This window comes from Pseudoliparis swirei, chromosome 22 (assembly GCF_029220125.1).
Source record: "Pseudoliparis swirei isolate HS2019 ecotype Mariana Trench chromosome 22, NWPU_hadal_v1, whole genome shotgun sequence".
NCBI lineage: Eukaryota > Metazoa > Chordata > Actinopteri > Perciformes > Liparidae > Pseudoliparis > Pseudoliparis swirei.
Genome location: NC_079409.1, coordinates 3,170,194 through 3,196,602, shown reverse-complemented (window position 1 = coordinate 3,196,602; position 26,409 = coordinate 3,170,194). Strand labels below are relative to the sequence as shown.

The window sequence follows — 26,409 nt, the reverse complement described above, 5'->3', positions numbered from 1 at the left end:
TCCGCAGCCTTGTTGCTCAAAAGGAACTTCAAACAATGAACACGGGTCCTTTATGGACCCCGTTTCCTAAACTGCTAAACCACTTAGCTGGTTTATCGGAACTTCGATTGAATTCTAGGAGGATTAAAAACACTGGATTGAACCAACACTTTAACCAAACAGCTTTTTTTCTGGTAATATGAGGGCAGCAGGCCTCTTTGTTGTCTTTGGTTATCAGCTGAGAGTTTATTTTGTCTGCGCCGTAACCCCCACCCCATATCGTCATCCACGGGGGAGGATGAAAGATTTCAGCCCTGACCCAAATTCACAGAAAGGCCTTGAGACAAAACAATAGCAACGCTTGTAGAAAAGCCCTTAATTGTATTTTTTTAAGGTTTGAGTAGAATGCAACAGGGGAACCACGGGCTGAAGACAGTCATTTCATCTGCTGAGTAGATCATTTACCAGCCTGGAGAACACCTAGCTTTCTGACAGTGGTCTGCAGACCTCATTCCACTTCTAAGATACAGTTAGGTTTTTTTCTAGCGAAAATTTGTTTGATGTTCAGAGAAAGAAATGTATTTGAAAACCCCCGTCCTCCAGTCTGGTGGATTTATGGTCTACTCATCCGAGATAGCACAGAGCTGTAGGTCGTAAACGTACCCCAACTATAATAATAAAATACACCTTTAAAAAAAAAAAGGAGATAAGATAGTTACTTGGTTAACAGTATAAGAAATGAGGTTGAAACTACAATCTCAACTGATGAAGTTGCATTAAAAACTGTGGATGAAAGTTAGCTACATTTTTTTTCTCATTTTACTTTTCTTTTTTTTTCACACTAGTTCACTTAATTTGACACATCAAAGTTTTGTGGAGTGCTACACTGCATGTAGAAAAGTTGTTTAAAAAAAATCTGTGTGTGGCTACGGGTTTTGAACTCTGATAAACTGCCTCAAACGATCGAATCTCAATCTCCGATTTAATCCATGCCAGTCACGCTGCATTATGGGTAATGCAGGCGTTATTATTGACATGACGGAGGAATGCTTGTGATAAGAAATATATAACACAACGACGTCTGGGACTCTGTTTTGATCCTTTTTCAGACAAATGTTATGGGAGGGCCAAACAAAGCTCTTCCTTCACTTCTCTTGGGTCTGACTGTATTTTACTTCAATGGTTTTATGACAACAAACTTTCTCGACACGCAAAATTATCTTTGAAATTGACAAACACATGGGCAATTCATTGCAGAATTTAAACAGGATATATATATATATATATATATATATATACAGACATTTCCAACATCGAGTCCCGTAATTGTTCACCTGAAAGGGCGGGACTTTGCCTCTGTGAGCTTTCACGATATCATACTCGCACTCTTATATCTAAATGTTTATAATCAAGCAGAGACTTCCAGTTGGACTCTGCTTTCTCGTCTTTTAACTATTAAATCTTTATTTGTCTGGTTCACCAACTCCGGAGAAACAAAGCAAGGCTTCTTGGCGTCTTGGCTTGATATCGGTTGGCTGGCGAGAGGTTAAAATAAAACAATTAATTGCTCGGTGGAGCTGAAATGGAAGCCTAGACGACATAATTGGATTCAGTTTGCGTCGCTGTCGGATCTTTGAACACAATCCAGCCAAACACATAAAAAACACAAACATCATAAAAGGGGTTTCAACAATGCATGGGAAATGTTTATTTTTTAAATTTTCAGCTATTGTTTCAATTTAATCACGTCTAATAACCAACAATTAAGTCTTTTGTTTCCCCAGACGCCCGTCCTTGTGGTTATTGAGCATCAAAGGAAGGTGTGAGAGATGATTGTAATCTTTCCTCGTCGGCTGTCTGTCACGCTGGTAAACAACTGAGATATTGATCTTGGCCGAGGGCTGATCACACAGCGAGCTGCCGACAATCCTTTACCGTCAGCATGCAACAGCGATGAGGTGAAGTTAACGAGATCAAGTTAATCTGGTCAGAGAGTTTGTTCCACTTAAACGTGACAAATGAAGCAAAAGAGCCAACAAGTTAACGACCAGATGTCAGCAATGTACATTTACCAGTTAAATTAAACCGTTCTGGTGCCAGACTTGACCTTAATACTATTTCAAATGCAGGCGGTTGGATTGTTAAAACCACCCCAGACACCTTTTTCTCTCTGGGAAAGACAAATAAAAACATAATGAAAATGTTTTGAGTTGAAGCGTAGAAAGAATTTTCTGTTTTATTTTTGGTACCCTTTCCATGGAGCGGAAAAGAACCTAAATTCCTTCCAAAGTAAAAAAACACAGGGCAAATAATTGCATCTGCGAGTGGTCTTCAGGAAAGACGTTAAAAACCCTCGTTGACTCAGATATTGTGAATGTTCTGTTTACACAAAGAACGCTCTTGAAGATCGAATAATGTCGTCGAATCCCACATGAATAAGGTCCGATTGGCCATTTTTAAGATACGAGTCGTTGCGTTTGCCTTCAGCGCGGCAATCTGCCCGACAACTTAAAAAACAATCCTGTGGTTTTGCCCGAGTCGTGACATTTCATCCCGGGAGATGCACCGACGTGATTCATTTCCCCCCAAAAAAGAAAAAGGGTTCATCTTTTGCTGACCGAGCGCTGATCACAGCCTCAACAGGGGGGCTGGAGGGGGGGGGTCATTACCCTGCTGGCAATGAGGTCATCCCTTGAACTTCTCTAAGAGTCATTCTCCAGCTGATACAAGGATTTCAACACAGTCATCCATTCAGCCGTCGCCATTGGCCACAAAAACAAAAAAACATGTGACCCTCCGATGCATGACTCCAGGTCATACGCATTTCTGCAGCCACGTGATTCTCCAAAAGGACCGCACAAACAGATGACCGTTGTTGGTTTTTTAAGAACACACATTGGCCCTTTCAGCTCGGTTCAATGGCGTTTGAACCACTGAACTCCACAGATTGTCACGTGGAACGTTGGAAGCTTCCAGAGAAAACCACCGTCACCTGGTCTCCAAACAGAAAGGTGAGGGCTGACGAGCTGCAAACGACAGCTTGACCCCGCAGACCCCGCCTGACGGTCTGTCCAGACGTAACGACATCAAGCCTTGGAGCGCCGAGGTCAGACATGCCCGGGCTTGACCCAGAATTCACAGGAGTCGACGGAAAGAGAAAGCCTCGATGCTTCTGCAAACACTCGACGCAGGAGGTTCGTACGGTTCAGAGGGCCAGGAAGAAGAAATAGGTGACCTACATCTCCGATGTTTGTGACCCAGTTTCGTAGCTCGCGGACAACCGTATCGCCAACAGAGAGAGAGGAGGCAAAAATGTCGAAATCTGTATACCTGCTCTGGCTATCTACGTGTTTAAAATTACTTTTTTTTAAAAACTCAAAGTACAAGTTGCTCGTTGCGTTTACGTGATCAGAAGAGGACTGATTGAGGGAGGAAATCTGAGACCGCTTACTGGCACGCCAATAACTGGTTACTGTCGAACATGTGGTGATAAGCAGCTGGTCGGGTATTCCGATTATCTGAACCACTTCTTTTTTAAACTTAAGCAGGCGTTCTGTAGGTGTGATGGGGCTTCGGCTTGAAAATGTTTAGATCTTTTACATTTTCTTCATGTCTTTAAATGTTGACGCTGTTGATCCTGCCTCATACAAAACTACCGTCGCTCACAACTAAACACTTTAAACTTGCATTCTCTACTCACCACCAGGGGGCGACTCCTCAGGTTGTATAGAAGTCTATGCTTCATGTGTTCAAGCTGCATTATCTCTACTGACTACCAGGGGTGACTCATCAGGTTGTATAGAAGTCTATGCTTCATGTGTTCAAGCTGCATTATCTCTACTGACCACTAGGGGACGACTCCTCTGGTTGTATAGAAGTCTATGCTTCATGTGTTCAAGCTGCATTATATCTACTGACTACCAGGGGCGACTCCTCTGGTTGTATAGAAGTTTAAACTTCATGTGTTCAAGCTGCATTACCTCAACTGACAACCAGGGGCGACTTATCTGCTTGTATAGAAGTCTATGCTTCATGTGTTAAAGCTGCATTATCTCAACTGACCACTAGGGGACGACTCCTCTGGTTGTATAGAAGTATATGCTTCATATTTTAAAGCTGCATTCTCTCACTGACCACCAGGGGATCAAACCGCCGATCCTCTGGTTTGAAGGACGACTGAGCATCAGTCTCCCTCTGATTCAGGTTTCATCAGCAGAAATGTAAGTACGAAATATGTGTATATGCGTGACATCTTTTTTTTCTGTAAATAAACAAAGATATGCTCTTTTCATTGTCCATGATTGAGTCCGTGCAAAGAAATTCAGAGTACATTTATTTTGTCTTCTTCATATCAAACTGGATAAAGAAGGAAGAAGAACGTAGACATTTAGTCTTGATCGCAGGGTAAAGACAGCTGAACGTGTGCCACTGTACACTCCTGGGGCTCGGTATTTGTTATTTAAACAAATGTCCTCCTACTTCCTTTCCCGTCTATAATAAGCTGGGCATATTTATTTATTCTGCTGGGTACATCACTCCAAACTGTTCTGTGACACAAAACATGGGGAGCCTCCAGTGACCTGCTGCAGGGTCACCCACAGGCTCCCAGGACACCGCGCGATCAATGGACCGCTCGTTCATGAAAACTCACAACGGAGTGAGAGAAGAAGAAAGAAAAACACACTTCTACTTCAAATAGAACTCTAAAAGCGGAGAACAACTGCAGGTCTATTAATACGCCTCTGTGGGCGACAGACAAAAGAATTGAGTTTCAAAAGACTGAGGATGACTCGGCTCAGGAAAGAACACGACACGTCGCCCGGCGGATTGAATTCGATAGGCGATAAGTATCCCGCGACGCCACAAGGTCAGAGTTTAGACGCGATGAACGGGAGGAAGAGCGTCTATTTAAAGAGACTCTTCTACTTTGATACCGTCCCGACATCAACCGGCTCCTGGGGCCAGTAAACATGTTCTCCTTGGGTGAGAGAGAGACAAGGTTGAGGCATTTGGACAAAATGTTCTTTAAAATGAGGACAGAACTAAAGACCATGTTGATTCTTATCACATAATATTTGCGCAATTCATCAGCCACTGGGTTTATAAGATGTCCCAGAAGGCCAAAGAAATATATGAACCGATCTTTCTTTTGAACTTTTTTTATTTTCTCATCTTTGCGTTGACTAATATTTACACACGCGAGTAAATATTTGACACGCATGATTTTCAGTTCAGAAAGCAAGCAAACGGGCGAGCGACGACGTGACCCCGATGGCAGAAGAAGCTCCGCCTCCGTCTGCTTTACATCAAACGGGAGAACGTCCATTTAGAGATATTCGCAGGACTGAGTGGAGGACTTGTGTGGAGTTCAAAAAGAGGCGCGTGTGCAGGGTTTGTTTTCAGAGATGACATATGCAAACAAAGTCTGCTTTTTGGGACGAGATTGCAAGCCGTGACTTTTAATTCCTTATTGACGCTTCCCAACAGTTACACATGGACAATGACATCACTCCATTTGCACGCTGTGTCACGTTTCATTAAAAGTTTTTATTATGATGCGTCAGTCAAAACTAGTGTTCATTGATTGTGGACAGAATGCAATCATTTCTAGCAAAATATAAAACGTTTTTGGGGAGAAAAGGACCAACCCTGCCTTTAAATACTAATATATAGATTTTCTAATGATTTGAAGTGTGTTTTTAGTGCAAAAGCCCTGAAAAAACATGGCTCCCCTAAAGCGATGATGCATTTTCTAAACACAGCTCATGTAATGAGTGCAGTGTGCAATATATACACACTGCACATTTAACAGATTGGAGTTCTTTCCCAGTGCAGCAGCTCTAGTAACATCTGGGATGTCGCAGGACTTGATTAGTCTGTGCATTTTTACTTTATTATTTTTGATAAAGGCCTTTAAACACTTCACCACATCCTGCTTCCCTTTCACCTCCACTATCTCTGCATTTCGGGGGCCAGCATTTCAAAATATTCGCAGCATCTGCCGAGTAACTCCCTTAAACGTGTAAGTCAGCTGACTTCCCAGAAACAGGTTGCTTTTTTTTAAATCAAGGGGCGGGCTGTTGCTACGGGGAAGTGGAGAGGCCTCCGACCAACTGAAGAGAAAAAAAAAAAAGTCTGTTCCTCAAAGCTCAAGTTACAAACTGCAGCGGAGTGGTTTTATGTGGTAAGGAAGAAAACGTTGAGAAATGACGACTTGACGAAATGAGGTTTTTAATCGAGCTCCGGAGCCATTTGTTTAAGTTTTAAATAAGTCAATAAGAGACTTCCTAGATGAAACCCGCAGAAAGCCAGAGGCCCTTAAAAAACGTCTGCAAATAAACCCAAAAGCTCCTTTAAAATCCCCAAAAAGATGGAATGAAAATGTTCTCTTCGTGCTCAGAAACTCCAAAGAGGTCACGTAATCAGAGCAGATCTGGCCCTGCCTCGCACTTTGTATCGTCAGGGCTGGGCAGCTAAGATATGAACACGATCAATACTGCCTGCAGTACTCAAATGTTAAGTATGTGTGCAAACAATAGTTGCAGAACCACTCCTTGAAAACTATCCCATGACAGGAATGTGTTCACCTTTGGCCGAGCGGTCCAGTTTAGAGCCGCGATGCTGACGGCGTACAAACGACGAAACAAAAACCTAGAGTTCCGTCTCGTCTTGAAGGAAAAATGTTGCAAACAAATTCCTTATCAAGTTGTCAGGTTGCCGCTGCTCTGAAAGATGACTCGACCATCTCACCAGAGTTGGCAACGCCTAACAATCTCCTGGTAAATAGCCCGTTGACAGCTGATAGTTTCATTTTCACTATTACGGACATTATTGAGGCCCTAAAGATGAAGACTCTCCATCCTGATGGATATATTGGCACCATTAAGGCTTTAAAATACTAGGTAGAGGATCAAATAATGCATGTATGGCTCCAATACCAACAGAGTTGTTCAAAGACTTACTACACTTTGCATATTCAGCCCCAAGACACTGTCCCCCCCCCCTGCAATCCACTTGTGGATGGTGCTGCAAGCTGCTAGACGCTATTGCCTCAGCATCAATTCCCCCAACTGCGGAGCGGCCCGTTCTTCACAATGAACCGTGCAGGGGGGGGGGGGGGGTAACCACGGTGGAGGGCCAACAGGAGAGGACTCGGGGAGGTCTGCTGTGGATCGTCGCCATGGATCGCCACTACTCCCGTTTCCTCACGAGCCCGCTCGTGTTTGTCCTGTAACCCGAGACGACGGGAGGATCTGCACAAACAAGGGCGCAGCCCCGCTTCCATCACCAAGGATTCCCCCTTCCAATCGAGGTTTTTAGAGAGTCAAGGCCCTGAAGATTTTTAGGATTAAGAGGAGTGCAAAAATATTATTTTATTCCTAGTTTTTAAATGTTACACTAGAGAGTGCACCAGATGGGAGCTACAGTCCAGAGCCGCGAGAGCAAAACACACCCAGAATAGACACACGAGCATCCGAGGAGTACCCAATCAAATACGTCACATTTGTTTAAATATGGAAAGAGATATATCTTAAAATGCAAATCTGATTAAGTCATCAGTTTCTAGGTAGAATTGAAATGTTTCAACCCAGGAAGTGGACAGCAATGTGCAGTTTTCAGGATGTTGTGAACAGTTGTTTTTACCCCAGTTTCTCATTCTAGCTGGTACTGCTGCATTCAGCTGTTGTGCACCAGCTCTCTTGCAGATACCACCACCACCCCCCCTCCCTCCTCACCCCCTCTACACACATCGCCACTATCCGGATGCAGCCGAGGGCTCCGGCTGCCACATCCTCATCAAATGTCTAGGAAAGTACTCGGGCTGTGGCGTGAATAAACATCAAGAGCTCTTGTGTGCGGAGGCGTCACAACTTGTTAGTGCTTAGAGCGAGGGCTGTCGCGTGCAAAAAAAATATCCCCGTTGCAGTGAGACGACATCAAAAAGGTCAAGCCGTGTAAATAGTTATTTTTATTGCTTCAAATCTATACAGATTTTGTTAGCTTACAACCAGACCGTGTGCGATTTATCATCGTCTGCTTTCATTCTCTGGAGGAACAATATCACCCTCCCTCCTCCTCTCTTTAACTACGACCAGCACAATCCGAGTCTCCCCCAACACTCAGTCCGTGATCGTTTCTTCTCCAACAGACTCAAACTTTCCAGGCTGTCGTTCAGCCCAAAAGGTCCTGCATGTCTCTGCCAGCTCGTCTCCTAGTGCATTTTCATAACAAGGAAGTAGCGCTGCACCCAGAATGCAAATCCTTCCCACCACTACTCCTCCTCTCGGGTTGAGGTGTCCTTATAAAGGATCAAGGGGTTATGAATGGACTATATGAAAATGGACTTCATTTGCATTACTTGGGGCGATGCAGCTTTCCCTTTCCTGCTTTGGCCTCACTTACAAAACACCATTAGAGCCAGGGAACTATGATATTATCATGGTCAAACTGGTAAACATAATGGAGGTGGAAATTAAGCAAAAAATCAGGTCAACTTACTGGCCCTTACCGTTTTTTTAATTTGCATATAAACACTTTTTAAAACATTTATTAGAAAAATAAATTTATGTCACATTAAATAAACCCTAATTGTTTGCACTGTGGGCAAAAGTCCGTCCATTTTCTGTCAACAGCAAAGACGGTGTGCTTATATGCAGCCGGGGGGCGGGGGGGGGGGAGTGGCAGGGAGCCCAGGAAAGGTATGTCCATCAAAGTCCATTTTCAAAAAGTAGGAGGAAAGGTTGGACTTGTCGTCCACCGATTGAAAATAATGTCTCTGAGTGTCCAAAGATTCACCTTATCAACAGGGCCAGTGTCGCCCCAATGCCAGCAAATCCAGCGACGGCCATGAGTGTGTTCCTCACTGTGGACTCTGGGTCGGCGACCCGAAAGAATTCGACGAAGCCATCCTGGAAAAGATCATATAAATATATTGGACGGGAATCTTGTGTTGCACAATGAAAGCTGTTACGCAACCAGTTATTCCTCCTCCACACCCCCTTGCATCCTGTCATGCAGCCATTAGTCACAACTCACCCATGCATTGTTTTTGACCAGCCAGTCCCGCTGGTCAGAGAGCAGGTACGTAGAGATCTCCTGGCCCACCAGCTCCACACAGTTCCCCCGGTTCTTCTCCTTCAGGTGTTGACACACCACGGCCCCAAAGGCCACCAGGCTGGCGATGCGGCCCCAGTTTGTGGTCCCGTCCGCAAAGAGGCTCTTGGCTACTTCTCTGACAAAGCTTGTGTCTTCATTTCTGTCATCCAATGACAATTTGTTGATCATCCCTAAAAGAAAAAACAGGGAACATTAAGGCATGGGGGGGTCAAATAACTATGATGATGGTACATTTAAAGTAACATTAAGTAAATGTACATCCAGTGTAATTGGTTTTAAGTTATGAATTTGTTTTAACTGTAAACGTAAAGTGAAATCAAATGTAAATAAATAAAGGTGAAGGTTATGAACAGCCATCAGTTACTTAATGTCGTCCCCCCCCCCCCGTCCCCCCCCACACACACACACACAAACAGACACACTCACTCCTCACTACCTACCATTGTACGCGTATCTATGCTTCTCCAAAACGTCTTTCACGACCCTTTTCATCGTAGTCAGTTCTCTGCTTTCGTGCCACTGGGCTTTCGAAAGTCCGGTAAAGTCTGCGAGGAACCGGCCCATGAGCTGCCTCGTGTCGTTCTCCAGCACCGCGGCCCCCGCCGAGGAGTCCAACGCGTCGATCTCGCTGTCTGGCTCCGGGGTGGACGGCAGCGAGCCGCCGCCGTCCGCGTCCTCGTTCAGTTTTGATGAGTAGCTGCTAGTCGAGCTCACGCCGAGGATCTTGGGCCGCTTCGGTGTGTCGATGGACCCCGCGTTGGCACCGCGGGAGTCCTTAGCTGAGGCCATGGCGACCTGCGGGGAGGAATCTACCGAGCCGTAGTGCGCGGGTCTCTCCGCGCCTCCATTTTGAGGAAGGATAATACAGCCCATGACTCCCGTCATCTTAAACGCGGCCCGTTTCGTGCTTGGAATTATATTCATTTTGATTTTTTGTTGTTGAAAAGTTGCGAGTTAGTTACTTTTAAATAAATAAAAAGATTACAATGGGGGTGGTAAAGAATCGCTGCTAGGACTAAGTCCTGAAAAAAAATTAAGCTAGCCTTTTATCAGTGCGTTCACTGAGTCTCCATGGCGGAAGTGAGACTGCGCAGCGTCCCTCTCATAGACATCCAGCGGAATGGCTGCGTCATCACGTTGCGCATCACGTCATCGAATTTATTTTAAACCAACGGCTATTTTCTTTTTTTTGGGCATATAAAATAAATTATGGGAGGAACAAAAAAGAAGATTTATCTGAATCCTGGTGATTCTTAAAGGCGAAATTAAATAAAAACAGGAAGGGTTATAATTTGTATTTTTCCCCGATTGTTCCCACGGACCGACAAGGCGGTACCGGTACCGGAAATACTACCCAAATAAGGGCACAATTACAACACGAATATGTTTTATAATAAAAGAGATAGAAGTTATAATAACATTTCGTTTTTTCATCTTTTCATTTATACCATGACATTGTATTTTAGAAATATGTTTTCTATGTAAAGCAGTTCTGGTGGCATAAATAACAATGTTATATATTTATGTTTCATAAATGACAGCTAACTCTCTCAGTGTAGGCCGCACTGATGTGTCATTTATATACTGCAATAAATGGCTGTTATGACCCAGTGTCAATGGCCAACATTTTTTTATTATATATATATATATATATCACATTACACACACATCAAACATAACCTTTATATTTCACATAAGGGTGTATTGACCCATTTACTTAACTGTAAGGCGCCAGACTTCTTGTCGACCCCGGTCTGAGACATGTCAATTTATGCTTTTACTAGAACTTTCCAGTTGTTAGGAATGATGGAAAAAGCCAACTCTCGATCTCTCTGTTAAAGGGTCACGTGCTAGAAATACATGGTTGTTTCCCCCTGGTGGTCAGATGGAGGTATTTCGCCTTTCAGCACATCCTTTATGTGTAAGATCTAACATCCAACAAAAAATAACAAGGAAATCGTATTAATGGAAAAGTTTATTTCAAATACTGACAAAAATCCTCTCACCTACTCCCACACAACTGAAACATTCCAAATACACCGGTATTCTCTGAAGTCTTAAAATCATTCCCGTGTTCTCCAGTCATCCTCTTTTATCACGTAAACCCTTCTTTTTCTTGGAAGCAAGGGGGTGCCTCTGATTTTCCCTGCAGTGATCTTGGGCCAAGATGAAATATACTAATTATGCAGTAAGAGAACACAAGAAAAAATTAAATAAACAAGATCAGTTTTTTTTAAAAGCAGTACAATAGTACTTCAGGAGGACAGCGCCTGTCATTTCTCGATACATTCTGGCACATGTTTACATACCCCGCCGTTTCCACTCGTGGAACCGCTCTGTGCAAAGCCAAACATCAAGTAGCGTTCAAGAACTCCCGTACGCCGCTGTGCCGCTTATCCCCAACCCCTTTTTCTTCTTCTTCTACTTCAAGCAATCGTTACTTTTTAAAGCGTGAATATGAAACACAATATGATGCCAGACAGTGATGTTTTTGCCAATTTAAAAACGCAACAATGCACCTTTTTTGAAATGGGAGTAGTTACATCGAGGCCACGAGGACAGGTGTTCTTTACAGGGTGTCTTTGAATAAGCAGCATTTACACGTATTTTCATATGATACAGATTCACACAGCCTCTGCCATTCAGAGACGACGCAGAAGGAGAGGAACCGTCGACTCAGAAGACAGCTCGGGCTACGAGAGGGAAAAGCAGGTGGGGAATACAACACACAAAATAATTCCCTCCTGTCGAAGTCTATTTACAAATGGCTGGTACAGAGAAGAAAAGCAGTGCATTCATACAACGCCATAACAAGCACATACGTTCAGGTCCGTTCTCTTGCTCGCCCCCCCCCCCACTCCACTGCAAAATGACACATTTTGAAGTCTCAATGAAAAAGAAAGGAACGAAATAAGTGCGGTTGAGAGTGCGATGGAGTCACCGTGCGTTTGTGAAGGTTTCCCTGAAGCAGTATTACACAAGGAGGCCGATTCTCAGAGCTTCGGGAGGATGAACCACATAAAAGGTGGGATGAGCAGCACACCTGTTGTCACCGTGGTTACCCCGCTGACACCCCTTAGATCAGGGAGCAGGTGTGTGTCGGTTTGTTTTACTGGTGGTAGAAGAGCGGGTGGGGTTTCACAAGCAGCTGTCGTATTCTTTTACTCACGCTAGTGTACTATATTCTGTGTACGGTGTATTCTAAAACCATCTCCAGTACAAAAAAAAGATGAGAAAGCAACATCCTTTTTTTGTTGCTTTAATAAGCAGCTTGATTAAGAATAATTAATTTTGGTCGGTGCCACCAAATAAAAAAACAATACCCAGTGAAAAAGACACTTTGTCGTCTTGTCACTGGGACCTTTTGTGTGTCCGGCGTGTCACTCCGACCCGCTGACCTCCAGCGGTGCTTCGAAGACGCGGAGAAAGTGAGATGTCTGAAGCGCGTCACTACTTACGTGCTCGTTTGTATTTACAGAAGCATATATTTGCTCTACGCCTGGGGCTTCGATGCCCCCTCCTAATCTTTCAGGCTCATAGTGCTCGCACACACACACACTCACGTCTTGGAGACTCAACGGCAACCAAACTGTTGGCAGAGTCTCCAGCCATTCAAAAATAATAAAACACACTCAGCTGGCTCTCGGCCCGGGCCGCTAACGAGAAGCGAGCATACGTGGATTGTTGCCGTGCACCCCGGAGTCAGACAGCGAGATCGACGCGTCGGACTCCTCGGCGGGGGCCGCGGTGCTGGAGAACGACACGAGGCAGCTCATGGGCCGGTTCTTCGCAGACTTTACCGGACTTTCGAAAGCCCAGTGGCACGAAAGCAGAGAACTGACTACGATGAAAAGGGTCGTGAAAGACGTTTTGGAGAAGCATAGATACGCGTACAATGGTAGGTAGTGAGGAGTGAGTGTGTGTGTGTGTGTGGGGGGGGGGGGGGGGGACGACATTAAGTAACTGATGGCTGTTCATAACCTTCTTCACCTTTATTGTTTATTTAAAAAGGGAAAGGAGGACGGAAGCGTGAACGAGGACGCTTCGGGCTCCGTGTGTTTTTTTCGTTTCCCCCCAATCACAACGCAGATTACCGTTAAAACGAAAACAAACAAAAACCCCAACATGTTAAATTCCTTTTTTTTGTTGTTACAATCATGCAGCATATTTAGAGGGAGCGGAGAGAAAGAATAAAGAGGCGGTGCTTCAAAATCCCTGTTTGGCCGAGCTGCAGCAGATGACCTTGGGGGGAGGCCGAAGGGTGAGATGAAGGGAGGCCGATGAAGGGAGGGCTGTGAAGGGAGGCCGAAGGATGAGATGAACAGAGGCCGGTGAAAGGAGGCCGAAGGGTGAGATGAAGAGAGGCCTCCCTTTCCCCAACATGGTGTGGGTGAACACTGAAGGGCTCTTAAGCTCGGCAGCCGTCCCTCACAAGTTTGGTATGCAAGCAGTTATTCACATCTTTCCTCCCACTAGAGCCACCAGCGTGGATGGGAACATAAAGATCAACAATCAAGGTTCCCAACGTCCTCACACACGCACACTATTTTCTTGTTATTTAAGATGCAACTTTTTTTTTTAAAGAACGAAAGCATACTATACAGACTACAAAGTGCATTAACTCATCCCATCCGACCCCTGCCCGATGACACGCCTAGTGCGATGCATCTTGAAACACCGAAAAAACCAAGACACGCGGGAGCTGGCGGAGCTGTGCGTGGTAGGAGACATCCAACCCTCTCACCCCACACACATACAAGCAAAATGGAGTTTCAACTCATACAACCCTGCCCGACACGGTAAAGCCAGTGGTGCCTGGGGATGAAAAGAAAGGGGTACGGGAGGGGGCGGACATAGGGAGGGACACTGGTGAGGTCTGACGGGAGCCCCCCCCCCCCCGGGAGGAGGCGAGGGTGCTTCTGGGAGGACGGAGGCTAGCCGGCTAGCTTGCTCGTCACCAAGGAGGACTTCCGCTGGGGCAGGTCCTGCGGCGTGGGGATGTGGTCGCCGGTCACCAGGTTCTTGTCGGGCCCGGCCACGGGGAGCTTCTTCATCTTGGCCTTGGCCATGTTGTAGTCGCCCGAGTCGAAGTACTTTTGCTGCGTGAGAGAAGAGACGAGAGGCGCCACCCGCAGCTTTAGAGGTGTGCCGAGGAAAAACACGGATTTCACTCACAGATGGCGGTCTTTAAACAGTCTCTAACCGTATGCAGCATAAGACGGAGGAGGAGCGACCGCTTTGGGATGACAAAACTAATCGGTCTAACAAGCCGTTGTATTCCATATGCCACCAAAGCGGCTGCATTGCATTCTGCTCTGCTGAGATTCAATGGATGGACTTTATTTGCCTCTCAGCCCTGTAAGATTGTTGTTGAACTCCAACATTGCAGCTTGAGATCGTAGTAACCCACATTATTTTCCCTGCCACTACCAAATCTACTTGCCTGAAGTCAATTCTTACTTGCCCCCTTGTTGCATGTTTAATCTCCATGAGTATTTATTGAAGCGGAAGCTATGCAGCTAATTGCATCATGACGTCTGGAGAAAACTCTCCGTTTCATTATTTAGTTTTCACCCAGGGCGAGTAAGCTGTGGCATTGGACTCGTCCTGGGTAAGCAAGCAAGAGCGAGAGAGTTCACGTCGCCTGCCCCCCCCCGTAGCATTATGCAGCACCAGAAGTCGCATTAAAATTATACGTTAAAAATACTATATGGCTCTCAATGAAATATATTTAGAAATATTTGGCTTTTATGGCTCTCCCAGTCAAAAAGGTTCCTGACCCCTGATCTAGAGTAATAGATTTTAATTTGTTTCCACTGATTAACTGATCGATTGGCTGAAGCGGTAGAAAAGAGCTGGTCTTTGGTTGCCTCCAGAGCTGGTGGTAAATAAACCCCGGTCGCATACCCCTTTCTGTAGTCTCTTCATCAGGAAGTCTGAGCCGCCGGGCTTCTGGCCCAGGCCGGGGTACTTGGCCTTCAGCTTGGCCTCCTCTGCCTTCACAGGGTTTGCATTCTTCTCCTGGGAGTCCTGTGGAGACGAGAACAAACGGACATCAACACTCCTCTGCAGAAAACTGGGCTCCTTGAAAGAGTCAGCGGATCCATCTCCAGACGGTTTTTTTCTTTCTCCAAGTGGAACAGCTGTTTAAAAAAGGGACAGACACTCAGTCATGTTCAAACAACAATTCCAAAAATGCTGCAACTACACAAATACCGAAAGTAAAGTTGACTAATAAACAGGGCCTCCTCACTTCTTAAAAACCCTGTTGCATGAAGTGTGCTACTTCAAGGTAGTGTGAGTCCCAACATGAATGTTCTTCTATTACAGCCTCTCATATTACCACCAGAATTGAGAAGAAATAACTCAAGATGAGGAAAAAGCTTTTGTTCAAACACACATCAGCAAACTCATCAACTTTTCAAGCTTAGATTGTTAACCAACAACAAACACCCTCTTTAGTAGTCGTGTTTACAAGGAATATGCAAAAGAGCCTCGTGTATGCATCTGTTAAAGCTAAAACAAGTCCACACAAGTCTTGTTCAACAAACTTTTACTTTAAATATAGTATTCCATATTAGGAGTTACACTTTGGCTGCCTTATCTAACAGGTTGACAGTAAATACAGGATTCTTACACATGTTGACCAATGCATTTCCAGGACTTTTCCATGACTTTTCACCAAATTTCCATGACCAAACTGAAATCTCGGTGTACACATGAACAATTTAGAACATTTCGCATATTGAGAGCGTACGCCGACTTATATTTTGAGCGTCTTTCTTTAAAAAAACATATACATTATTTTAAAATCCGCGTAAATGAACATGTGATTATAACAAATTTCCATGACTTTTCCGAAACTTTTATGATTTACGTTTTTTCCATGACTTTTCCAGGCCTGGAAATAACCATTTTAAAATTCCATGACTTTTCCAGGTTTTCCATGACCGTACGAACCCTGTAAATATCATCTTAAAGTGTGTTTTTTTTAATAGAATTGTGGGAATTGAGGTCAAGAAACAATATAGTGACAATGCTTCTCTGGCTCTTACCACACCTGGACTGGCTGATAGAAGCCTGACACTAGTCAAACTAGTCAGATACCGGTCATTCAAGTCCCTGTGAAGCAAATACTGAGGTCATACATTTGGGCCATCGGAGCACACCTTGTTTTTGCACTTAGCAAGAACCAAGTGTTCCGACAGCCGGGATCGGGTTGAACGTGCTCTGAACGGATCGGGCCCCGTCTACATCCGGGACGTGGTCACACCGTACACCCCGGCACGTTCGCTCCGCTCGGCAACAGCCAATCGACTTGTGACTCCTCCACCTCGAGCTAACCACTCTACATCCAGACTGTTTGCTGTCCTGGCTCCTCAGTGGTGGAACGAGCTCCCCACTGACATCAGGAAGTCTCTACAAATGTATGAGCTACCGTTTTCCACCCCGGCGATGCAGGGAAACTGCAGAAACAGATGCATCGTTTGTATCTTTACAAAAGATATTGATGGAGAAAGAAAAATGCAGCGCTGTGATTTTTAGGAGGCCCTAATTTTGCTCATAATGTATTTGAGGTTATTTAAGTTTGACAGTACATGTCCAAAACGACTTTAAAAAAACATAATTACATTTATTATACTGTTTTTCATTATTGCTATCATACATCACTAATAATTCAGACATGTGAATTCTCAAAGCAAAAATCTAACCGCTTACGCAGATTTCCGCCTAAATTAGTTAAGTTCATGAGATGGTTATGCGTGTATAATAGATATTATGATGTACATATTTATATGTTTTATCAAACGTTGGCTGACTGAAGCAGTGCAAAAAATAAACGGAAAAAAAGCCTTCCAAAGCAGAGATGGATGTCATGATCAGATGTCAACAGATCATCCAGGTGTTGAACCATCAGCACGCCACTGCAGTTGTTGTCACCGTCGGGGGGTCTCGAGCCACGTGCACGTCGAGACCGAGGTGGTCATGTCAAGCTAAACCGTCGGCCCCCCCCTCTGTGACATATTTTGGGCACACCAATGAGGCCCCGAGCTGCTGTGGACTCGCCAGCCAATGGCACAAAGGCAAGGGCCAAAACAAAGGCTGCGTCTACTACCGGACACTTTACGAAGGACACTGCACTACAGAGCTCTGACATCTGTGGTGCCCTGCGTGGCTGATGAGTCTGTGTCTCAAATGGAACACTGACGTTAACCACTTGGCGGAAGTGACGGACGCAAATCTGCTTGCGATACCCGCGAAACTTAAAGTGACAAAATGAATGCACTTCTTGCCCTCTTGTTGTCCCTTGTTTACCCCTCTCTCCACCCCATGTGGAAACTGCGATACCTCCACAATGGCGGCAGGAGCTTCGTGGTCTCCCGCTTGTGCTACCGTCGCCATCTCGTCCGCCATTGTTTTAGAAGTAAAATGAAAAGCTGTCGAAAGGGCTCCTCCTCTTCCGCTACGTCACCAAGATGGCGGCCGTTTAGGGCGAGTCGTGTCCATCGTTTTACACTGCCATGTTTTGCCCGTTTGCAGTGCACCATCCGGGTACTTTCAGTGCACTGAATGCTGCTGGTTTTGTCAGTGTGGCGCACTAAGCACTGAAAGTCAGTGCTCCAAGTGCTCAAGTGTCCGGTAGTCGACACAGCCAAAGTGACACACTGGCAAGGGGTGCTTCGTCAGGTGGGACAGCTATGCTATATACATACATATATATATATATATATATATATGTATATATACCCGCCTCCCTCCTGGTGCAGCACCGTGCACACTTCACTCGTGTGCTAGCTTACTGATGTTCGCCCCTTCTAGCTAGCGGTGGTTAGCCAACAACATTCGTGACAGCAGTCAGAAGAACAAACCCACCTGTTTTTCGTCCTGGTGCTCCACTTGAGTGTCCGAGTCCAAGTTTTCTGACGACATTGTGTGAGTGTGATGGACAAGCAGAGTGTCCCGTTCGCCAGACGCCTCGGAAGAGGTGGATATACGCGCTACCTGTGCTGACTCTAATCCTCCTTTTCTGGACACGACTGCTCCCCGACAAAAAATGGCGTAACGAGATGTGACATCACCAACGAGGGAGGGGCGTTCCCTGCTTCTAATCGACATATACAGTAACCAATAGGAGAGCAGCAAGGATACGAGCGGAGCCAATGGCGTGTCGTTAAGAGGGCGGTTCTCTGTGATTGACAGGCCGTCCGCCCAATGGGTTTACGAAGTGGGACTGAATGTACGCAATGCATCAACACAACATGTATATTTGTCTATATAAAATGCTGGTTTTAAAACGTAATATGCTCCGTGTTGTATGAATAAAGTAATAAATAAATACACCGCAATGAGTTTAAAGTTAGGATCGGCAGCCATGTTGTAACATATTATATATATTTTTCCATTGAACTTTGGACAAACCTCCGTGGCTGTAACTGTCAACCTGTCAATCAAAAAAATTAGCGGGAACCCCCGAGCTAGCTTCATGTTGGTTAGCTTACTTCCAAATCTTTATAAGAATAAAAGGTGGACTCTTTCAGCCGTTATCACGTAAGTAACGTATCATTCCCATCCTTGTGTGTCAGAAACGTTTAAGCTGTTGGAGGCCGATGCAACAGCATAATTCACGAGCTTGTTGAGTACCAGGTCAACTTGCTAGCTGTAGTTTAAAGTAACGTAATGGTAATAAACTTAGCTAAAAGCTAAATAAATGCCCCTACTCGACTTCATCCGCCTCGTGTTTTCTCTTTGTTTCAGCTTTTAGTTTATGTCCTTTCACCTATGCAATGGCCGCCAGTGATCAACAAGTCAGAACCTCAGAGGTAAACCACTCCACAAACAGCACAATACATATTTTAATGTTTTAAGTCAGAGTAAATTGTAATTTAAATAACTTTTGTACATTGGGGCCTCCTACCACCCAACAACTCTTTTTGATCATCTATACACTATACATCATAATCTCTACAGATGTAATCATGTCATGAACTTGAATAATTTAGGGAGAAGTCTGATTTTGCAGTTTGATTTTGCTTTTTATATTCAGATGTCTGAATAGTTAATGCTAAAAAAAAAAAATCATATAGTAAAATAAATATATATTTTATGTTTTAAGACAGTGAATTTTAGTTTCATTTTTGACAGTAACACTAATATATTTACTGTCAAACGGAAATCACTCGAACACCCCAAAGTCTCAAAATCGCAGTTCTGCATTGTATTTTTTTTATCAATATCGCTTGTAAAGGTATCAAATGTATAATGACGATTTTGTGTGTATCGCGATGCATTTTAATCCCCCAATGTATAGCTTAAATTTGAGCCTGCGCAGCAATAACGTTGGTAACTACATGTACCGGTGAATGAGAATAATGAGGCACCTTTTAGTGTGTCCATTTAATGTTGATTTATACCACCACTTCACAACATTATTTTTAATTGCTTCAAGTAGTTACTCAGATTTGAGCTACAAACTCTTTTCTGGTGCATTCATATAATCTAGAATTGATCCAGTTGGTTTGTGGATAAAGTTTATCATCTTCCAACACCAGGATTTTAATTTTTTTAATTTTTCATCAGTTGCCAAATATTTTACTTAAAACAATCTTTAAAAAAATCTCCCACCACCGGTTTGGCTCATATAATAATCTACACCGATATTTAACTCACAAGGACCACAAAATGAAATTATTATCCTTAATATTCTGTTTATAATCAGAGAGTTAATCTAATATAACTTGTGCATTAGACTCAGCTGTTGCCCAATCAGGTGCTCTCCGAGCAGCAGTCCCTGGTCGTCATGAAGAAGCTTCTGGCCATCGCGGTGTCCGGCATCACCTACCTCCGGGGCATCTTCCCAGAGAAAGCCTACGGCAGCAAAAATGTTGCAGGTTAGAAAATAAAGAGAGAGAGAGCCATTCGCCTGCTCATCGTGGTGAGCGAACCCCAGGTCTGTTTACCGGTTTGGAAACAGCTGCTAAGAAGCTTATTTTTCTTCCCGCAGATCAGAAAGTGATGATCCTCAGAGAGGAGCACAGCTGTCCGGGTGCCATTCAGGTTGTGCAATGGTGAATAATGATGACTTAGACACCGGCTGGCCAAAGTCTCAGGAAAACAATATCCACTGTGTGTGTGTGCGTTTGCGTGTGTGTTTGTGTGTGTCAAAGATAATCAGATGTGTGTTATTTACATTTTTTCCCAGGATGCAGGGATGCTTTGAGGCCATCCAGAAGAAGTATGTAAGTAACATTTTTAACCGCTTCGATAAATCCTAAGATTTTTTTTTGTTCTTAAGTCCATATTCATTCATTTGTTTTGTCCCGTGTCTCATCGTGTCGTCAAGGTCACTGTTATTTTATTTTTTATTTTCTCCCCACCAGCTGCGGACCGTCATTATGTCTGTGAGTATTGAGCTAATGACTTCTTCTGTGTGGTCTTTTAAGAGATAAGCGGGCAGATACTAGGAACTGTGGCCGCACACATTCTTTGAGCTGATGTTGCATGAAGTCATTTCTTTCGAGCCCAAACATAAATCCAGAACTAGTCACGATGTTTCTTTTTTCGTTTGCTCCTCAGATTTACACTGACCCAGAGCACCCTGAGGTAATGGACCGGCTGCCCTCTTGCCATTGTTAATGTTTAACACGTCTAAACCACTGAGGAGATAACAAGCCGTTTATAGGATTATTGAATGTCCTCATATCTGCACCTGTCTTTCAGAAAGTGACTGAATATTACCAGTTTACGATCCGTTACACAGCAGAGGGAGCGCAGATGGAATTTGAAAGGTGGGCTTTTAAAAAAAATCTTCCCGAGACGTTCATAACACATGAAATAAACCTCATTTAATGCAAGAAACTAAAAAAGGCAAAAATAAAAGTTGGAGTCGTCTCAGACTTTGACTTTGCACTCACCTCCCAGGAAGTAACTTTCTGTCTAATCAGCACATGAATTAACCCCTTAAATCCACATGTGACTTAAAGTAGGAGACGGTTTCAGTTCTAGCTTCAGACATAGATAAGAATGATACACTTGCTGTTATTTTTATCACTGCACAATTACATAATAAAATTAGGAAAAAACTCTAACTTAACTGTAAAAGTGAGGCACCTGACAGACTAGAAAACAGACTGTTTATAAGAAGTGGACGTAGTTGTGGTGATGCCGCTCATTGGTTTGTGGACTGATGTTTTGAAGCCTCAGGTTTTGTTTTTTGACCGCTGCCTTCTTAGCTTTTTGCCATTGATAAACGAAAGTGACCATATTTGGACTCTGGAGGAGTGACGTAGCCATTTGGGTCTCGAGTAGCGACCTGTCAATCAGTGTGTAGCCCCGCCCTAAAGCATCCCCTGCTTCATGGTCTATTTGACTCTAAATGACCATAATGAACTAAATGTACATCACACTGTATTGAAGAAGACTTACAACTACAGATGGAGACATACACTAATGTTTACAATGTTTACTGAGGGAATAAATCAAGAGAGAGGTAGAGTCATTTATATAGACGTATATACAACCAGAGGAGTCTCCCCCTGGTGGTCAGTAGAGAGAATGCATGTTTACAAGTTCAAGCACTGGGTCGATGGTGGGCTTTTCTCATTTTCTTTTGCCTCCTTTTCTTCGTCAGCAAGAACGACAACCAGGTGTCGGCGATGTCGTGCGGCAACACAAAGAAGGCCAGCATCCTGCTGGTGAGGAAGCTGTACACCCTGATGCAGAACCTGGGTCCGCTGCCAGACAACGTCTGCCTCAACATGAAGCTGTCCTACTACGAGAACGGTAACTCACAGTGATCGCTATTTTAACAGGTGCAGGATCAGTTGAAGTGAGCCAAAAGGTTTATATAATATATAATATATAGATTTCATGAGCTATAGCGTGTGTGTGTGTGTGTTTCGGGTTTGGAGTTGAAGCCGACATGCTGCTTCTTTCTTGTTTCGTCTGTCTCACTGTCCGTCCGTCTTCCAGTCACTCCTCAGGATTACCAGCCGCCCGGCTTCATGGAGGCCAACGGCGACACCATGGTGTTTGAGAAAGAGCCGGTGAGGCTCACCATGGGCGAGGTGGCCACTCCCTTCCACACTTTGAAGATGGACATGACCACAGAGAGACAAAGGCTGGAGGAGGTGAATGTGAGAGGAAGCAAAATAAAAGTCTTAAAATCCACTGTCGGTAACAGGCGGCATTTTGCGAGGCTCCCTGCAAGTCTGTGATTGACGGCTGTGCGTGTTGTTGAACGTCTGCAGGTGGAGGAGAGAGTTCAAGGGTCGGAGAAGTGGGTCCTGCAGATGGAGGAGGATGGCGTCGTGTCGAAGGTCGGCACATTAAATATCCACACATTATTTTGTCTTCAGGTTTGGGAATTGAAGATATCATGTTTGTTTAACTCTTAAATAATATATATATATATATACATATTTTTATTTTTTATTTTTTTTAATTCAGTTTACTCTCAAATTAACCATTTAATCCACCGGGTCAGTTTTGCGCTTTAGGAAACGGGCTCTGCATTTAACATTTTTAAGATTTAATAAGACGAGAAGGTCGGGCTCGTTGAACTGGGATTTTGAACAGAAGAAAAGGGTCATAAGAAAAAACCTCCCCAAACCGTTATTGGGATGGACCGAGTAGCTCCCCTCCCATAGAACCACCACTTTCCTTCTCCTTTTTTAATTTTTCTAATAAAATCATGGTAGACCCTGCCGTCCTGCCCCCTCCCCACCTTGTCTCTCACCCTCTTTTCTTCATCGTTAACCGATATCCAGTGCAGTAGTGATGTCTGTGTGCAGTTACACCATCCAATTGTCTTTTTGTCATGTTAAACTTGCAACACTAAGAAAAAGAAATGCCAGTTTACTCTCAGGGGGGAAGAAAACAACAACTATACCATCAGCGTCAGGTTGTTTGCAGTAAAACAGGAAGCTGTGCAACGTGGGGAGCGCCTGCGTCCTCGGCGTGTGATTTGGGAAATGCCTAAATGCGGCAAACAATGTGCGCGTGTTGTCGCAGCGTGTCGACACTTCAGGTCCCATGTTTCAATCTTTAGGCCCATGTGATTGAAGACGTGAAGAGGCCCGACAACGAGGACACGGACCTGGACAACACCGGTGAGTCCTCCGTCCCGCTCACCTCAACTGTGTTTACACAAACTCTGGAGGAGGTCCTTCGGTCCTGTTCATGACGAACGGCACTATGAACTGGGAGATGGAGGCGAGAGTCATACATACAGGGATCCTCATTTGCCAGAAATCATATTTCATGTTATTGGACAAGACAAAGGAAACGATTATGAACTCTTTTTTTTGTTTCGTTCATGAACCCAAGAGATCCAGATGAGCTGTTATGAGAAGATCAAGAGCTGCGAGAAAGCCATAGAGGTACGTCGGACTTTTTAACTTTAATGTTTAGCTTCTGCTGCAGAAGGCCAGTTGTATGCAACAACAACAAAAAGAAGCCCAAAACAATTCCGATGAGTCTGATCCTTTAGTCCCCCCCCCCCCCAAAAGGGGCCACTTTGAGTACACCTTCTGGTCTGCCCCCTCTCAGATGGACACGGAGGTGAAGAAGTCGCCCATCGCTGAGAACCTGAGGAGGACCCGGAGCGGACGGGTCATCAGGTCCACCACGGTCAGTCTGTTACATGGAGAGGACCTGTGAGCCTCTGTGATTGGCTATAAAGTAAAGAGAACCAATCAGAATGTATGTCATTATTTACTTTTTTAAAAATATATATTGTGTGTGTGTGTGTGTGTGTGTGTAGCAGGCAAAACTGACCGTGAACACCAAGAAGTCGACATCCTTGAAGGACAAAAGTGTGAGAAGCTCCGCCCTCCTCTGAGATTCCGGTTAAATGAAGATAATGTCTATAAGTCTGTGGCCGATATCGAAGCTCTACGTTTACATAAGTTTCAGCTGAAGTCTGGCTGGGTTTCTGAAAAGAGTAAAAGTGCGTTCGCTTTACAGATGAGTCATCGCCGATCGCTCTGCTTATCTTTCTGGTAGTGGGATGTTGTCGACACACACACACACACACTGTTTACCAGCCGGGTGCGTCTTCTGCTGCTTTCAGGTCTCTCGGTACGAGATCCCCACCAGCCAGGAGACGCCGTCCACCTCCGCGCTGGAGAATCGCCGCAAATTCAGCGAGCCCAAGGAACGCTTCTGACCTCACGCCTCACCGCCGCCGCCGAAGTATTGATTTACATTACACGTTTTTTTTAAATGTCGATTTTTTACTATGCAAGGGCGTTTTTTAAAAGAGTGGTTCCCAGTTCTTTTAAAAATGTTTTGGGGGATGTGATACAAGTTCGAGTTAGAATACTGATGAACAAATGAGTTATATTCACGCGTTGCTTCCGTTGAATTTTAACGGTTTGCAATTGGGCACCGTGACTTCATGCTTTAATAAATAAACAACAACAAATGTGACATCCACATTTCGAAGTACTTTCAAGAGCAACAGAAGGTCTGTCGGACCGTGCAGGGAAGGAAAGGGTTACTCCCTCTCTCCTTTGACCTTATTTTGAGAACTTATTTGACCATCGTATTATCCGGAAATCGTCTTGTTTTTTGGAGGATAAAAATACCAAAGAAACCAAGACATTATTTACTGAATTGATATTTTTTTGTAGTAGAAAAAGCGTCTAGTTTCATATTTTGCGAGGTCGGTGGCAGCATAGATCATAAACAAGTGTTTTCAGAAAGAGACAAAATATTGTGCAGCTTTCTGCAGAAGAATGCAATATTATCAGTGGACAGACACAGGTGCACACACACACACACACACACGGAGAGACGCAGAGACGCTCATGATCCTCCCGGTGGAGATAATAATTATAATAAGTAATCATTATTTCAAAAACTAAAAAGAAGTAACCACAGTCAAATGTTCACTCTGAACGCCCCCCCGCCCCCGCCTTTCCAATTATATGTGTTTCTATATATATATATAATTAGTTATTAATAAGTATGCAGTGTCTGTCACCCACTGCTCCCCAAAACGATGCCTCCGCTTTATAAAAATGTAACGAGAAAGGAAACAAATTAGTTAGTTTGTCTTTCTGTTCATCATTTTGAAGGATGATTCGTTGCTGAAGAGGGACAATTTGAGGAGGAATCGAACGCGCGTTGCTGTAAGAGCTCCCCTACGCACTAACGGCCTGTGAGGATTCTGTGGGAGTCATATTTTTATAAGTGTACGCTGGAAGTGATGAGGAAGCTGTAAGTGTAGAGAAACAACTCTTCCCACATTAAGTACGACTCCTTTGCTGCATTATTGTGGTAGGTGCGTGTTTATTATGTGCGTCTGCGCTTTTTAAATGTTTTATTCTGGCCCTTTGGACTGGAATATATTGAAATTATTCTTTAGGAATAACCCCCTTGAGATGTACCAAGAGGGGTCCTCAACGACAATTATACAAGCACAATCAGACAAAGCATCTCGAAACATAAATAACAACAAGATAACTTATTGATGCCAAATATGACAAATCAGGAGGTTGTCCTCAAATGGACTTTAGGCAGAATAGGTGATATGTCAAAGTAATATACTCCTGAAACATAATTACAGAGAAGCGTTCTGGTTTTGTCGTCTTCTAGCGTTTAAAGATTTAAACAGTTTCAGCTTCCTTAAAAAAAAAACCTCTGGGGGGAAAACCCAAACCCTCCGTCTTCAGACTAGACTCGGGGGAAATGCCACACTTTGCATGTGAGGTGCCTTAAATGAAGCTGTTAAGTGAAAGAGGATTATATCTGTACACAGTGACCTTTGGGCCCAGATAACCCCCCCCCCCCCCATCAGCAACCTCCCGCCCAGACAAGCTGTGTGTTTTTAATCTCCTATTGTTTTTCCCAGAGAGAGGGACATACATTTGCTGATAGACTGCCTTAACCCACTGCGGATCAATACTGCAGGAAGCCTTTGTGATGCATATCCAAGCAGCCCCCGTCTATCTGTGTGTGTGTGTGTGTGGGGGGGGGGGGGTTCAACAAATCAGCCCTCACTTCCTCACACGGGGCATTGTCTCAGCCACCGCATTCGTTTCATTGTCCGTGCGTTCTTTTTATGGGTATTTCTGATCGCAGATTGGACGGGGAAACACACACACACACATACACACACACAGCATCGACAGCGCTTTATGAGCTGTGAAATGAATCGGGGTTATCTAACCTCCTCACCGCCGGCCTCCACTGGCATTTTTCAACCCTTTTTTTATTATTATGACGACAGGGAAGATGGGTGGGGGAGGGGGAGGGGGGGGGGTTCTCTGGTTATTGATAAGGGATGCGTCATGTCTCGTAGATGATTCC

The 26,409-nt window shown here is 44.3% G+C and overlaps 3 protein-coding genes across 4 annotated transcripts in view; 1 reads left to right on the top strand and 2 right to left on the bottom strand.

The window, feature by feature from the left end:
• mcl1b (MCL1 apoptosis regulator, BCL2 family member b) overlaps positions 1 to 10,159 on the bottom strand; it is a 31,000-nt gene extending 20,841 nt beyond the window's left edge. Inside the window, exons 1-3 of the mRNA XM_056444329.1 lie at positions 9,537 to 10,159; positions 9,016 to 9,266; positions 8,776 to 8,888 (exon numbers count right to left, since the gene is read on the bottom strand). Of these exons, the coding sequence (XP_056300304.1) occupies positions 8,776 to 8,888; positions 9,016 to 9,266; positions 9,537 to 10,020 (848 nt within the window). The 5' untranslated portion in view covers positions 10,021 to 10,159. The remainder of the gene's footprint in view (positions 1 to 8,775; positions 8,889 to 9,015; positions 9,267 to 9,536) is intronic.
• On the top strand, positions 4,180 to 24,449 carry hormad1 (HORMA domain containing 1). 2 transcript variants are annotated; one of them, XM_056444325.1, is made up of 16 exons: positions 4,180 to 4,199; positions 18,853 to 18,917; positions 19,844 to 19,985; positions 20,099 to 20,162; positions 20,297 to 20,333; positions 20,475 to 20,495; positions 20,671 to 20,697; positions 20,815 to 20,882; positions 21,725 to 21,876; positions 22,066 to 22,223; positions 22,344 to 22,412; positions 23,144 to 23,204; positions 23,422 to 23,474; positions 23,644 to 23,724; positions 23,858 to 23,911; positions 24,167 to 24,449. In XM_056444325.1, exons 2-16 carry the CDS (start codon positions 18,882 to 18,884, stop codon positions 24,260 to 24,262), a joined length of 1,119 nt encoding a protein of 372 aa, XP_056300300.1. In that variant the 5' UTR covers positions 4,180 to 4,199; positions 18,853 to 18,881; the 3' UTR covers positions 24,263 to 24,449. The 2 variants fall into 2 exon arrangements, with proteins under 2 accessions (XP_056300300.1, XP_056300299.1); XM_056444324.1 differs by having other exon boundaries at positions 22,066 to 22,229.
• Positions 11,054 to 18,153, bottom strand: ensab (endosulfine alpha b). The gene is made up of 3 exons (XM_056444338.1): positions 17,971 to 18,153; positions 15,004 to 15,126; positions 11,054 to 14,195 (listed from the first exon to the last, which is right to left on the bottom strand). The coding sequence occupies exons 1-3, from the start codon at positions 18,025 to 18,027 to the stop codon at positions 14,031 to 14,033; spliced, it is 345 nt and encodes a 114-aa protein (XP_056300313.1). The 5' UTR covers positions 18,028 to 18,153; the 3' UTR covers positions 11,054 to 14,030.
• Positions 24,450 to 26,409: the final 1,960 nt, after the last annotated feature.